The sequence below is a fragment of the Grampus griseus genome, assembly GCF_964374135.1.
Source record: "Grampus griseus genome assembly, chromosome: 13".
NCBI lineage: Eukaryota > Metazoa > Chordata > Mammalia > Artiodactyla > Delphinidae > Grampus > Grampus griseus.
In genome coordinates, this window is record NC_139007.1 from 79,342,491 (window position 1) to 79,356,553 (window position 14,063).

Below are 14,063 nucleotides of genomic sequence, written 5' to 3' on the forward strand. Positions count from 1 at the left end.
ATGTTAATCTATGTCTGGAAAAAAATTGTAAACATGTTTGATATCTATCTAGATACCAAGTTTCTAGGTCTCGATGTACATGTGTATAAGTTTAATGAGCCCTGCAAGTTCTCCTTTAGTATTTAAATGCCGTCTGGTAATTAAATGAGTTATCTTTTAGCTCACACGTCTCCTGCATTTCTGTCCAGTTTCTTCCGTTGTGTATTTTCGTACTCAGTTGCATGCATAGTACAGTCAGTCATTATTGACTGTATCCTGTTTCTTAAAGTGAGATTTGAAGTTCTCAGTATGATCTGTAGTGACGTACCTTACCCTCAGTTGTTCTTTAAACCTAAATACAAAGTATATTTAAAACCCATTTTAATATAATGTATCCCTCAGCCCCATTTTGAAAATGAGGAAGCAGGACCCGTGAGACAAATACGGCTAGCTGAATTTTTGAGTTTTCGTAGCCAGTTCGTGAGGTTCTGGCTTGCGCCAGGCCTGTGACTCCTCTTTCCTGTGGCTTCCACTGCTCCATGCTTGCTCTCTGGCTTGCTATGTGATCGTGGGGAAGGTGGATGACCTGTTTCAAACTCAACTTTCTTCCTCTCTAAAGTGAAGGATTGGCTTTAATTAAGAATTCTTTCTGCTCTAAAATTTCAGTCTAGGTTGAAACCAAATTGAAGGAGTCCTAACATGCACCTGCACCTTGGAGGCATCCCTCGCTTTCTGTGGTGCTGGGAGCCGTTTATACCCTACATATTTTTATTTAACTAGACTAATGTATAAATGACTTACTTATAACAGTTGTAAAAATTTTTTTAGTATTAACACTTTTCAGCGGTTAATCCATTTTATATGACAGCTATATTCCAGTCATGGAGCCTAAACCTTATGCTAGAAACAGAGATCAGACATTTAAGTATACTTGAGCATTACAAGAATACATCTTGATAATACTGAAAGGATTAATCAATTGCACTGCTGTTCAGTAAGTATTAAATGCGTTCATAGTCAGCTCTAGAGTTTTGCTGTGGTCACTAGGATACCAAAAGAAACATGACATGTGCTCTCTGCACTCGGAAGCTTACAGTCTAGTCAAGGAATTGTTGCTATGTGCAATGCCCCAATTTCTCCATCAGCGTTTTCTAGCAAAAGTGTAGGTTCTTTAACAAAAGTGTTCCAGGTTAGCCCATTAATTCATTAAGCATTTAGTATATTCCCATAATTCCTCTAGGTCCTGGAAATACAAATGCTTTCTCTAAGGTGCTTCTCGTCTGCTGTGATGTGCAAATGGATCATGGCAGTTGCAGCACCATAAGCTGAAGAGCGGAAGTGTGCTCAGAACACTGACGCAGCACAGAGAAGGCTGCACCTGAGGCTGTAGGGAGCACTTCCACAGAGCCGGTGGCGGCATTAGAAATCATTTTAATTTCTGAGTACGTACTAGGGCCCTTAGATTTATATAGATAACTCTTTACTTAAATCTTTTCATTTAATTCCCTTACCACCTTAAAGGTAGGTCGTATTGGTCCCATTCTTCACATAAGAAGACGCACTCTAAAAGTCACATAGCTATGAAGTGTTGGACTTGAAATTCAAACCCAAGGCCATCAAGCTCCTAGACACCCCTTTTACTCTGTTGTAGGATCTGTGTTTTAAAGCAGGTCCAGGGAAAAGAGAATGGAGGGAGGTCAGTCCAGAATGAAGGTAAAGATATGAGCCCCTGAGAGCATCACATTGGCCTTTAACTTGGTATAGGAATGAAATCAGAAGTAAGACAGCTGGTTTTTGTAGAAATAAGATTTCTTTTCCTATTTTAGGTATTTTGCTTTCTGAGGATTTTTTCCCCGTTTATTAAAAAAAAAAAAATTCTAAAACCCAGATTAATCTTGTCTTCTTTAGAAGTAGCGCTTTGGATGGCCATGCATTTATTTCAGCTTTTCTTCAGTTTTAGAACTTCGCTTCGGATGTAGATTTGATTTCTGGAAATGGCCAAGTTTCTTATGTTTAGAGTCTCTTTACTAAGGAGACTGTTTTTTTGTTTGTGTCTCATAAACTGGTTCTCAAGGCAGTTCCCAAAGAAAATGGTACGAGTATTTATGAACAGTGGCGGTTTCTTTGGGATAATTGTGGCCACCCGAGGGAGAATGTTGAAAGGCAGCTTTAATTTGAATATAAAAATGCCAGCGTGTGGCCTTCACCCCATGTGGTCACCTCAAATTGATGCGCTCAGTACTTTCTACCCCTGTACCTGGGGGACATTTTCTAGTCTGCCCTTCACTCTTCATGTGGTGATAGAGTGTCTCAGGTCAAGCAAATAGAGTGCCCATAAATATCACACCTTCTGGAGTCAAACTGTCCTCTTACCAGATAAAGCTTAATTAAATGACTAATTGGCCATTGAACAATCTGATTACATTAGGTTTCATTTACCATAGTTTCCTAGTTCTAGTACATGTGAAAGACAGAACAAGTTCAAACTGTCGTATTAAGTAAATGTGGATGAGCGCTGTAGAATCCTTATAAGGAAAAGCATAAGACTCACAAGCATTTATCCTCATGATTAGATTTCCTGGATTTGCAAAACCTGGAATGGAACAGTATTTGTTGGCCAAGCAACTAGCAAAACCCAAAGAGAAAATTCCTATCATTGTAAGTTTGTTCTTTTTTTTTTTTTTTGGCTTTGTTTCTGATTAAGCTCTTTTATAATACCTTAAAGCTAAGAGGGTTATTAGTCATTTGGAAAGTTTTTTGTTTTTGGAAAGTATTTTTAAACACGTTTAATGCTCGAAGTAAGTAACTGACAGTGTGTATTAGTATTTTAAGAGTACTAAAAATAATTGGCATGAATTAATGCCCATTATTATATTGTTTAGATATTCTTTACTTTTACCTTTCAGACTGTTAGTAATTGAACAAACAACACCCATAGTACATACGTATTTTTAATAATTTTTCTAAACTATCTTGAAGTATCTTTTACATGCTGTTTTTCTACTAGCCATACATATTTAGCTAAAAAACCCAATTCAAATATTTAGGTTTCTACCTTGGCGAAGTACATGCATGTTATCAGAATAAGTTGCCTTTTCCACTATGTTGGTAATAGTTTTCTTTCAATAAACCAGCTGTCGAGTCGTGATAAGGAGCTAGTACGTAAAAGCTGGGAGTCAATGGCACCATTAAGTATATCTGTCTTTGAATAGCTTATTACATAACATGACACAGGCTCTGTGGTTTCACCTAAATGTTGATTGCTGATAGATTTTCTATCTAAATGTTATCTAGCTGTATATTTCCAGATGAAATTCTGGCAAAGAGAACTATAGCTATCTTCTGACCCTGTTGATTTAATCCTGTAACTGTAAGTTGGGGGCAGGGCAGGAGGGTAAGCGGCCTTGAATATAATCACCACGGACTCAAACAAGGAGGAAAGATCTGGTCTTATTCTATAATCTTTGGGTCCTGGGAAACTCGATAAAATTGCAAGAATGATACTGAATTTTTTATATTACTTGTTCCTACTTCTTTGAAAAGCTTGAAATCCTAGAAAACTCGAGAGAGAAGGGTTGTGACCCAGAGCCCTTTTATCCTTCTTCCCTCAAAGCAAACTTGGGATAATTATCTTCTGAGTAGTTAGGTTAGAGATTATTTTAGTTTTTTCCTTTAACTCCACAGAATTAAGAGCCCATGGCCCTGCCCCTCAGATTCTCACAGGGGACTTTGTCATAAGCAGGAGAGTCCTGGAACAGAGCTAAAAGACCCCCGTGTTTGAGTTGTCCCGCACGTTTTAGGTGAAACTGGACCCATAGGCAGGCTTGCCTGTGTGGGCTTCCTGTGTGGAAAAGGAAGCTGAGGAGAGCCATTGAGCCTTCAGAAAACCAAGAGAAAGTAGAGACCTGGTCCTTTGCTTTTAAGGTGCAGTCCCCTACCCACTAATAAAATGTGACCCCGTGGGTATTGGGCCCTGGTTGATCAGACTCGCCTCTCTTGGTCCCAGTCACTAAGGGAGGTTCCCAAGAGGCCCCTGTTAAAGATTCCTGCTCTGCAGCTTTAAGAGAGTTTTCTGGATCTGGGCTCCCTCTTGGAGAATTATAATAACTTGTTGTCAGAGATCTTTAGTCCCTTACTAAAATTCTCGGGGCCTCAGTTACCGTCCTGACCTAGTAGCCTCTGAACTTTCATACCTCACCTCACTTCTTTCTCCTTGCACCTTTGAAAAGAATTGGAACTCTATAAAGAATTAGGTGTACAGAAAGTGAGAGGAAGTGTAGGGGAAGTTGGACGGCACTTCGGCGCGGCTGAGGCATCCAAGTGTGTCATTTCATACCCCACAGAACTCTTAGTCTGCAGTAGATTTGAAATTTTAAAACACTAGCGCCTCATTACATATAACTAAGACAGCTGGACTAGAGAGGGATTGTGTTCCATCGCTCTAGAGGAAAGGCAGATCGGCATCTCTCTGTGGCCTGCGGTGCCCACATGGGAGCAGAAGGGCTTCTCCCATTAAGTGTTTTCTTTAAATATAACCTTAGTAGGAACAGACAGCATTTATGTAAATAACTTCTCAAAGAAGAGCAAAAATGACCCTCCTAGGGACTTCTAGTCCTAAAAAGAATCATTTGATGATTTATATCAATTATACTTACTATTTTTCCATGTAACAAAATTAGCTCTCCCCGCAATGTTGTGTAGGTTGGAGATTACGGCCCGATGTGGGTTTATCCTACCTCTACATTCGACTGTGTGGTAGCAGACCCCAGGAAAGGCTCCAAAATGTACGGTCTGAAGAGCTACATTGAGTATCAGTTAACACCTACTGTAAGTATCCAAGTTCTCAAAGCAGAATCATGCTTGCATCGCTAGGAACAATTTGCTTTTTTCATTTCCTGTAGTTGGCATTGGTAACGTTTTTCTCTTTCCTTATTTTGTAGAACACTAATCGATCTGTAAACCACAGGTATAAGCACTTTGACTGGTTATATGAGCGTCTGCTGGTAAAGTTTGGGTCAGCCATTCCAATCCCTTCTCTTCCAGATAAGCAAGTCACAGGTGAGCATGTGCGACACTGCACTCAGGACAAGTAAAAAGACTCCAGTTAGAGTACCCTAACGTAAATCAGAAACGGCATTGTCCATCCTCTAGTGGAACAGGATGTAGGGGTTTGGAAACAGCAGCTAAAGATAGCCATATACATATAGATATATGTATTGTACATGTATTTGGAAGTTACCTGAACACCTAACAAGAATATGTCATAAAATTTTCTGTTAGAGTTCCTGTATACATATGTATCTTTTTTTTTTTTTTTTTTTGGTACGTGGGCCTCTCACTGTTGTGGCCTCTCCCGTTGTGGAGCACAGGCTCCGGACGCGCAGGCTCAGCGGCCACGGCTCACGGGCCCAGCCGCTCCGCGGCATGTGGGATCTTCCCGGACCGGGGCACGAACCCGCGTCCCCTGCATCAGCAGGCGGACTCTCAACCACTGCGCCACCAGGGAAGCCCTGGGAACTTTGTTTTTAAAGAACTTGTTTGGATTTTGATTTTGTGGAGAAAACTTTTCAAAACTTTCAAAGTGTCGTAGCAGAACGGAGAGTGGGGACTGCGTTACCAGGTTGGCAGACACATCCTCACCCTCAGATGGGGTGACTCCCAGGCAGTCCCTCTTGGAGCTGGGGCAGCTGAGTGGCGGCCCTGTCGGGGTGGCCTGGTTGGCGTAGATGGCTGCCTCCTGCCACTCATGTGTCACCCCCACCCCTGCTTCTGTTCAGATACTCACTGCCCCTCCTTTCTGTCATCCTTATTGTTAAGTCACAGCTTCCTTTTTAAAAATTTAGATTTCTTTCCATGAAAACTTAAGTTCTGCCTTTCTCCACATTTTCAAATTTCAGACTGTCTCCTGAATTTTAAGCTCTCCTTTATCAACTTGATTAGCATAATATGTTCCCCGTGGTGTTTAAATAAATGGATTGATGAGCTGTCTTAGAGTCGTGGAGGTTTCTCCTGTTTTTTAGGTTTTAATACATTGTTTATTCGGAATCAAATAACCCAGGACTATCTGAAAGCATCATAGAGTCACAGTTCTCCCACAGTAAGGTTTGTATTTTTTTTAAAAAAAGGTCAGGCCTGAAGCCAGGAGGATGTCATAGAAAAGCAAGGAAGCAACAGCTCCTCAGTCTGAAGAAAGTTGAGCTTTGATTCACTGACTGGGACGTGTGCCGAGGAAACTGAAAAGCCCAGGAGCCACTTTATTTCCCCCTTCTCTTGTTTGCCTCCTGCCTGAGATGCCCACAGGATCATTATTATATAGGTTCCTGTCTCATTTAAATCCTGGAGAAAAGAAAAAGGAATGCCAAATAGATGATGCCATGACATTTCTGTGGACTTGATAATCCATCCATGAAAAGCTTACAGCTAAGATTTTTTATTTGTTTATAGATTTTGTTCTTTGTGGAATAATAGTGAATGAATCTGGTTTTATTTCTGGCTGCCAAACTGATATATTCCCATACTTAGTGAAAACCTAAGTAAGGGTCCTAGAAAATGAGGAGATGGAAATCCCTCTTCTCCCTTTTTTATTTAGTTTTATGTATTTTTTTTTTTTTTTTTTGGCTGCATTGGGTCTTCGTTGCAGCACGCGGACTTTCTCTAGTTGCAGTGAGCGGGGGCTGCTCTTCCTCGTGGTGCGTGGGCTTCTCATTGCGGTGGCTTCTCTTGTTGCGGAGCACAGGCTCTAGGCGCACAGGCTTCAGTAGTTGTGGCTCGCGGGCTTAGTTGCTCTGTGGCATCTTCCCAGACCAGGGCTCAAACCCATGTCCCCTGCACTGGCAGGTGGATTCTTAACCACTGCACCACCAGGGAAAAATCCCCTCCTCTCCCTTTTTTTAATTCTCTGGAACCTGATAGGAAATTCCTAACAAGCACAAGGTAACATCTGAAGTCACAGTTTGTAAATAAACCAGCTGTGTCAGAAAAAGCTTCAGGAGGAATAAGAGTCAGTAATTAATTAATTCCAACCAATGAGTAGGTTATAAACTCTTGGTATAATTTACTTGCTCATAATGGGGAATTCAGTATAGCCCTTAGGTCCGTGCTGACTTACAGGGTCTTTTCTGTCCATGAGGTGGGCCATCTTCTGCACAGCTTACGCTTCTGTAGTGCTTAATCTCTACCCCTAGTAAGTGTAGAATTTGAAGTGTTTTAGTATACAGGAGGGTCTAGACCCCTGAAACTGTCCGATGGCCACTTTTCAGGAGTTTTTTGTTTGTTTGTTTTTTTGCGGTACGTGGGCCTCTCACTGTCGTGGCCTCTCCCGTGGCACAGGCTCTGGACGCGCAGGCTCAGCGGCCATGGCTCACGGGCCCAGCCGCTCCGTGGCATGTGGGATCTTCCCGGACCGGGGCACGAACCCGTGTCCCCTGCATCGGCAGGCGGACTCTCAACCACTGCGCCACCAGGGAAGCCCAGGAGTTTTTGATTTATGTGGATTTATAATACTCTTCTCATTAAAGGAAACTTGTACTTATTTGTACTTGCAGTTTCTTAGGGAAAATCCAGGCTGTGTTTTTTTGTTACTTATGTATAGTAAGTTCACTCCTTTTGGTGTACAGTTCTAAGAGTTTTAACAGGTACCACCACAGGCCTATCACTACATTCAAGGAACAGAAAGTTCCATCACCTCCCCCAAATTTCCTTGTGCTGTTCCTTTATATTCAGCCCCTCCCCCTAGTCCTAACCCATGGCAACACTGATCAGCTCTTTGTCCCTATAATTTTGCCTTGTCTAGAATATCCTTATAAATGGAAGCGGATAGTGTGTGTGTCGTCGGGCTTCTGGGTCTTTTGAGTCTGGCTTCTTTCACTTAGCATAATGCCTTTGAGATTCATCTCTCGTTGTGAGTATCAATAGTTTGTTTCTTTTCATTGCTGAGTAGTATTTCACTGTATTGGCTCTACCATAGTCTGCTTATCTACTCACTCTTCGCAGGATGTTTGGGTTTCTAGTTTTGGCCATTTATAAGTCTGCTATAAACATTTACATACAAGTTTTTGTATCAATATAAGTTTTCATTTCTCTTGGATAAATTCCTAGGAGTGGAATGACTGGGTCATATGGTAGGTGTATACTATTGAACGTTTAAGAAATTGCCAGGCTGTTTTCCGGAGTGGCTGTGCCACTTTGGGATCCCTGCCAGCAATGGATGGGATTGTCAGGGGCTCCACATCCTTACTTGCACTTTTGATAGTGTCTGTTTTTCTTTATTTTAGTAAGTATAATAGTCTAATGTTAGCGGTGTTGTCTCTTCATGGTCTCAATTTTCATTTCCCTAATGACTGGTGGTGTAGAGCATCTTTTCATTTGCTTATTTCTTTTCCATAAATTTTCTCTGGTAAAGTATCTTTTCAAATCTTTTGCCCATTTTTTTATTAGGTTGTTTTCTTATCATCGAATTTTGAAACAAGATTCTTTATATATTCTGGAAACATGTCCTCTCACAAATAATGTGATTTGTGAATAGTTTGTCCCAGGTGTGGCCTTTCTTTTAACAGTGTCTTTTGCATAACAACACCTTTTAATTTTAATGAAGTCCAGCGTGTCAGTTGTTTCTTTTATGGACTGTGCTTTAAGCATCACGATTAAGACCTCTTTGCCTAACCCAAGTTTACACTGATACTTGCTTCTAAAAGTTTTGTAGTTTTAGGTCTACGATACATTTTGAGTCAAGGTTTGTATAAGATGTGAGGTGGTAGAGGTATATGTTATAATACGTCTGGTTGTCTAGTGGTTCTTGCACTATCTGTTGAAGAGCGTATCCTTTCTTTATTGAGTTTACTTTGCATTTTGTTAAAAAATCAGTTGAACACATTTGTGTGGGTTTATTTCTGGACTCTGTTCCATTGATACATGTGTCCGTCCTTTTGCCAGTACCACACGGTCTTGATTAGTGTAGCTTTATAGTACAGTAAGTCTTGAAATCAGGTAGTGTAAATCCTTCACCTTGGTTCTATTTCAAAATCGTTTTTGGCTGTTCTTTTTCTTTTGCCTTTCCGTGTAAATTTAAGAGTCAGCATGATTGTTTCTAGTCAGATATCTATTAATAATCATGCTGGGATTTTTACTGGAGTTGCATTGATTCTGTAGACCAATTTTGGGAGAATTGAAAACAATGTGCATTCTTCTAATCCAAGAACATACATATATCGTATTTGATTTTCATATAGGGTTTTGTAGTTTTCAGCGTACAGATTCTGCACGTGTTCTCCTAGATTAATATGTAAGAATTTCATGGGGAAGGTTCTCCTGTAAATGGAATAGAATGGAATAGAGGGAGAGGGGTGCAGCCCCAGGCCAGAACGCCACAGATTCCCACTGTTCTGGCCTGAAGTTCAGCTGTTTGGGAGCGTATACACTTCTCACGTGGCTGTTTGCCTTTGGTTGATTTCCAGAGCCTTATATTTGTGGATTTTGTCCAGCTTTATAGTTGCTTCTGGGGACTAGGTTTAGCAATTAGCTAAATTAGTTTTTGTTTTAAAAAAATTATTATTTTGTTTAAAAGCAAGGCATGCTTGTGATGACTCTGTAACAGACTAATTTGGGTTGTTGAAGCTGCTCCTGGGTTCCACTCTGTCCAGTAATCTGGGATCTCTAGGGTTTTTTTTTTCCTTTTTTTGGGGGGGGCAGGGGAGTGTGTGTGGGATTTGCTTTCATTTAGTCGTTCTTTTAATTCATTAACCATTGGACAGCCCTTAAGGGGAAGAGGACGGATTGATTCCACATTCCACTTCCTAGATCTAGTTTAGAAAACGTGTTCCCCACCTGGTGCTCTTAGGAAGGAGTGTAGTAAACGCCTCATTTAATAATATACCCCTTTTTTTTCTTCAACATCTTTATTGGAGTATAATTGCTTTACAATGGTGTGTTAGTTTCTGCTGCATAACAAAGTGAATCAGCTATACATATACGTATATCCCCATATCTCCTCGCTCTTGTGTCTCCCTCCCACCCTCCCTATCCCACCCCTCTAGGTGGTCACAAAGCACCGAGCTGATCTCCCTGTGCTGTGTGGCTGCTTTCCACTAGCTATCTATTTTACATTTGGTAGCGAATATGCTCCTCTTTGAAAGTTGCCTTCTCTCTCTACCCTTGAGTAGGTCCAGTGTTTGATCAAACTCATGAAAGTGGGTGGAACCTGTCTTGCCCCTGCTCTGCACTCAGCTGTAGCCAATATTTCCACCTCCAGAAGCCTTTTAACTGATAGTGATTTTGTTTGTTAGGCTTATAAAAATTCTCATTGTTCTCTTGATGTTTGGTATGTCAGGTTTGTTAAGCCGATTTTCCACTTTTAGAACAGAAATATCACCCATTAAGCTCCGTTTTTACGATGGTCATTAAGTTCTGGGATCACTTTCGTTTTTGCATTCATGGAAAAATTGCTTTTTCTGTTTTTCATTTAAGTAGTTTAAAAAACAAAACAGGAAAAAAAAACCTACAGTTCTGAGTTACTTTTCAGAAATACTAAATTTAAATTTGTATATCTGAGATTATGTTGCATTTAGACACATTTTTATAACTGTAGAGATTTCACGTACTTTGTAAGAATTGCTTATTAATTCCCATTTTTATCACCCCTTTCTTGCCTATAAGGCTTCATGTGGCCACATAGGCACTGGCTTGTTAGTTTATAAGAAAGAAACGTTTTCATATTGAGATAAAATTTTCTTTCAAATTTGTTGGTTACCTTTCCTGTGGGCCTTAGAGCTCCACTGTGTTGTGTGTTTTTAGCTTAGTGAAACATTGCCATGATTTATCTTTTACTGAATAACTCTCTACAAGTGGCCAGCAGCTACATAAACAGTCTTTCAGTTGGGGTAACAGCGATTCGTCTTTGACAGAGCTGCACATCACTCTCGGGCGTGTCTCTTGCAGGTCGCTTTGAAGAAGAGTTCATCAAGATGCGCATGGAGAGGCTTCAGGCCTGGATGACCAGGATGTGTCGTCACCCAGTAATCTCAGAAAGTGAGGTTTTCCAGCAATTTCTAAATTTCCGAGATGAAAAGGTAGGACATTTTGTTGTGATCATCTTAGAGGATGTTGAGAATTATCACATTCACACCAATTTTTTGTCTAAAAGGAGTTAAGTTGTGTTGGTTAGTTGGTTGTTTCTAAATAATAGGAAATCAGCCCAGTGAAGGCGGGGCTGAAGGATATGATAGAATAAGGGACTTTTTCCTAGATGCTTTTAAAAATAGGATAGACCCAAAACTGTGTAGCATATTATCAGCGTGAAGTCAGGGAAATAGTGTGAATGATTTCCTATGATCACATTTTGACCTTACGGTGTAAATAGTGTAATGAAGGGAAAGGTAGATTCAGAATTGAACCAGCTTTCTCAGAGCCACGTTGTTTTTCCAGTCCAAGTCTGCCCCTGCCCCGGCCCCATGGGCAGTCATTCTGCCAGTAGTTATCTGTTCTTTTTTGCAAATCGGCAAGAAATTGGCTGCTTGTCACCTCACTGATGTTATCTGCTTTGGAAATAGCGGTGTGTCACCTTAGGCTTCCACTGTATGTGATCATTTGTTTGGTCATGCCTGGTGTAATTTATAGGTTAGAGATCATTCCACGTAAACATTTGTAGTCTTTTTGCATTTCGTGGTGAATGATACATGTGAAAAAGCAATAGAGTTACAAGAACTACGGGGAACCCTGTCCAAGTTGGTGCCTTACTGCTTACCCATAGCTCTTTAACAAGGGCTTGTTCGATTGATTTGTCAAGGATTCTATTTAGGAAGCAATTCTAAAGGTTGTGTTTTATGCAGAATATTATTATTAAAAATAATAAATCTAGACCTTTTTTGGTGTTTTTGATATAAGAGAAGAAAGAACGAACTTGGGGCCAGGGCACTCAGTTTTAGTCTTGGGTTTGCTTCTAACTACCTCTGTGACCTTGACCAAAGCATTTAATGTCTTTGGGCCACAGTTTCCTCATCTGCTAAATGACAGTATAAAACTAGGAAGTTATGAAAACTTGTGATTCTCTGGGCAACGGTAGCTCACATAGATGGTTGGACGTAGAAAATCCCAAAGAATCTACAGGAAAATGTAGATCTACATAAAAAACTATGAAACACTGTTGAGAGAAATAAAAGAAGACCTAAATAAGTGTTCCAATACTGTGTTTCGTGGATTGAAGAACTGAAAAGATGTCATATGTAGAAAATTAAAGCTCCAAGAATAGCCAAGCTACTCTTAAAAAAGGATGAAGTGGGAAGAGGACTTTTTTGGATATTAAGACTCATTATAAAGCTAAAATAATTTTAAAAGCAGACCAATAGAACCGAATAGAATGGACACTTGATTTATGACAAAGATGGTGCTCAGTACAATGGGGGAAGAGAAAAGAGCTAGCATTTCCGAAGCCCCTGTCCTGACCCTTCCCAATCACTACCCCTTCCGTCCCCTACAAGGGTGACCATGATCCCCTCCTTTCTGGTTATCATTTCCTCACTTTATAGAGTTTCACCATGTGAGCCCCTGCACCATGGTTTTGCTCGTTTTGTGAACTAGCTGAGAACCCACCCTAAGCATTCTTTCGTGTCGGGCCTCTTTTGCTCAGCCTATTGAGTCAGCGGTGCTCAGTCAGTTGGATGGCATCACTGGGAAGAATGAAATGTGGTCACTGCCTCACAACAGTCTGTTGATTTTGTTAGGTTTGATATTGTGGTTATGTTTTTAAAACATGGCCTTATCTGTTAAAGATATATAATGAAGTATTTACAGGTAAAATGATATTATATCTGAGATTTGCATTAAAATAAACAAGAAAAAAAAGTAAGATGGGGGAGACTAGATAAAACAAGATTGGTAAAAAGTTGATAATTTTTGAAGCTGAATCTATAGGGGTTTATTAAAGTACTTTTCTTTCTATTTTTTTTTCTGGAAAGTTTCCATTGTATTAAGTTTAAAAAAAAATTAATTCCAGATGGTTCACAAGTCTAAATGTGAAAGACAACACAATCGAGCTTCTAGAAGGTAACGTAGGAGAAAATCTTCATACCCCTAGTGTAGGGAAGGATTTCTGAAATAAGGCACAAAACTGACTAACGGTACAAGAAGAGACTCACAAATTAGACTACATTAAAATTAGGAACTTCTGTTTATCACAGTAAGTCATTAAAAAAGAAAAACAAGTCAAAGATATGAACACGTATAACAAGCAAAGGGCTGGATTTTAGAAGATGGGCAAACCCATACAAACTGATAAGAAAGGTACACCAGTAGAAAAATAGGGGTTTGGTAACGTACCTCACAAAAGAATCTGAATCACCAATAAATGTATAGAAAAGTACCTATCTCATGAGTAATAAGAAATGCAAATTAAAACCACAGTGAATACACTTGCCAGAAGGCTAAAATTAGAAAGACTGACTGTACCAATTGTCTTCTTGGTGAGATGAGGAGTTTCTGGGACTCACGCACACTGCCGGTGATGAGACAAGCTTGGAAAACAGTTTGGCATTATCTATTTAAACTTGAACAACTTTCCACTCCTGGGTAAATGCCTACAGAAACGCATGCACACATGCACCAGGAGACACGTACACAGCAGCTTCATCCGTAACTTGGCCAGGAGTGGGGGTGGCTACCAGTAGTAGAATGGGGTAAATAAATCGGGGAACAGTCATTCAATGGAATATTATACAGCAGTGAAATGAATGAACTGCAGTGTAACAACAGTGTGAACGTAGCGTCTCAGCGTAGGCTGAGCAAAAGAGGCCAGACACGAAAGAATGCTTAGGGTAGCGTCTTAGCTAGTTAATAAAACTAGCAAAACCATGGTGTAGGGGCTCAGATGGTGAAACTCTATAAAGTGAGGAAATGATAACCAGAAAGGAGGGGATCATGGTCACCCTCGTAGGGGACGGAAGGGGTGGTGATTGGGAAGGGACAGGACAGGGGCTTCGGAGATGCTAGCTCTTTTCTCTTTCTTGGCTTTGGTGGTAGTTACACAGGAATTCACTTTGTGAGAATTCGTTGCAGTGCGTATTTCTGCTTTGGGTACTTTAGTGTGTGTGTATAAC

General features: G+C 40.4%; 1 protein-coding gene across 1 annotated transcript in view; it reads left to right on the forward strand.

Moving 5' to 3' along the window:
• The window catches only part of SNX9 (sorting nexin 9), a gene marked incomplete at its 5' end in the record, with an annotated part of 91,727 nt that overhangs the window by 61,729 nt on the left and 15,935 nt on the right, over positions 1-14,063 (forward strand). Inside the window, 4 exon segments of the mRNA XM_082668901.1 lie at positions 2,553-2,637; positions 4,681-4,806; positions 4,920-5,037; positions 10,912-11,042. Coding sequence (XP_082525027.1) covers positions 2,553-2,637; positions 4,681-4,806; positions 4,920-5,037; positions 10,912-11,042 — 460 coding nt within the window.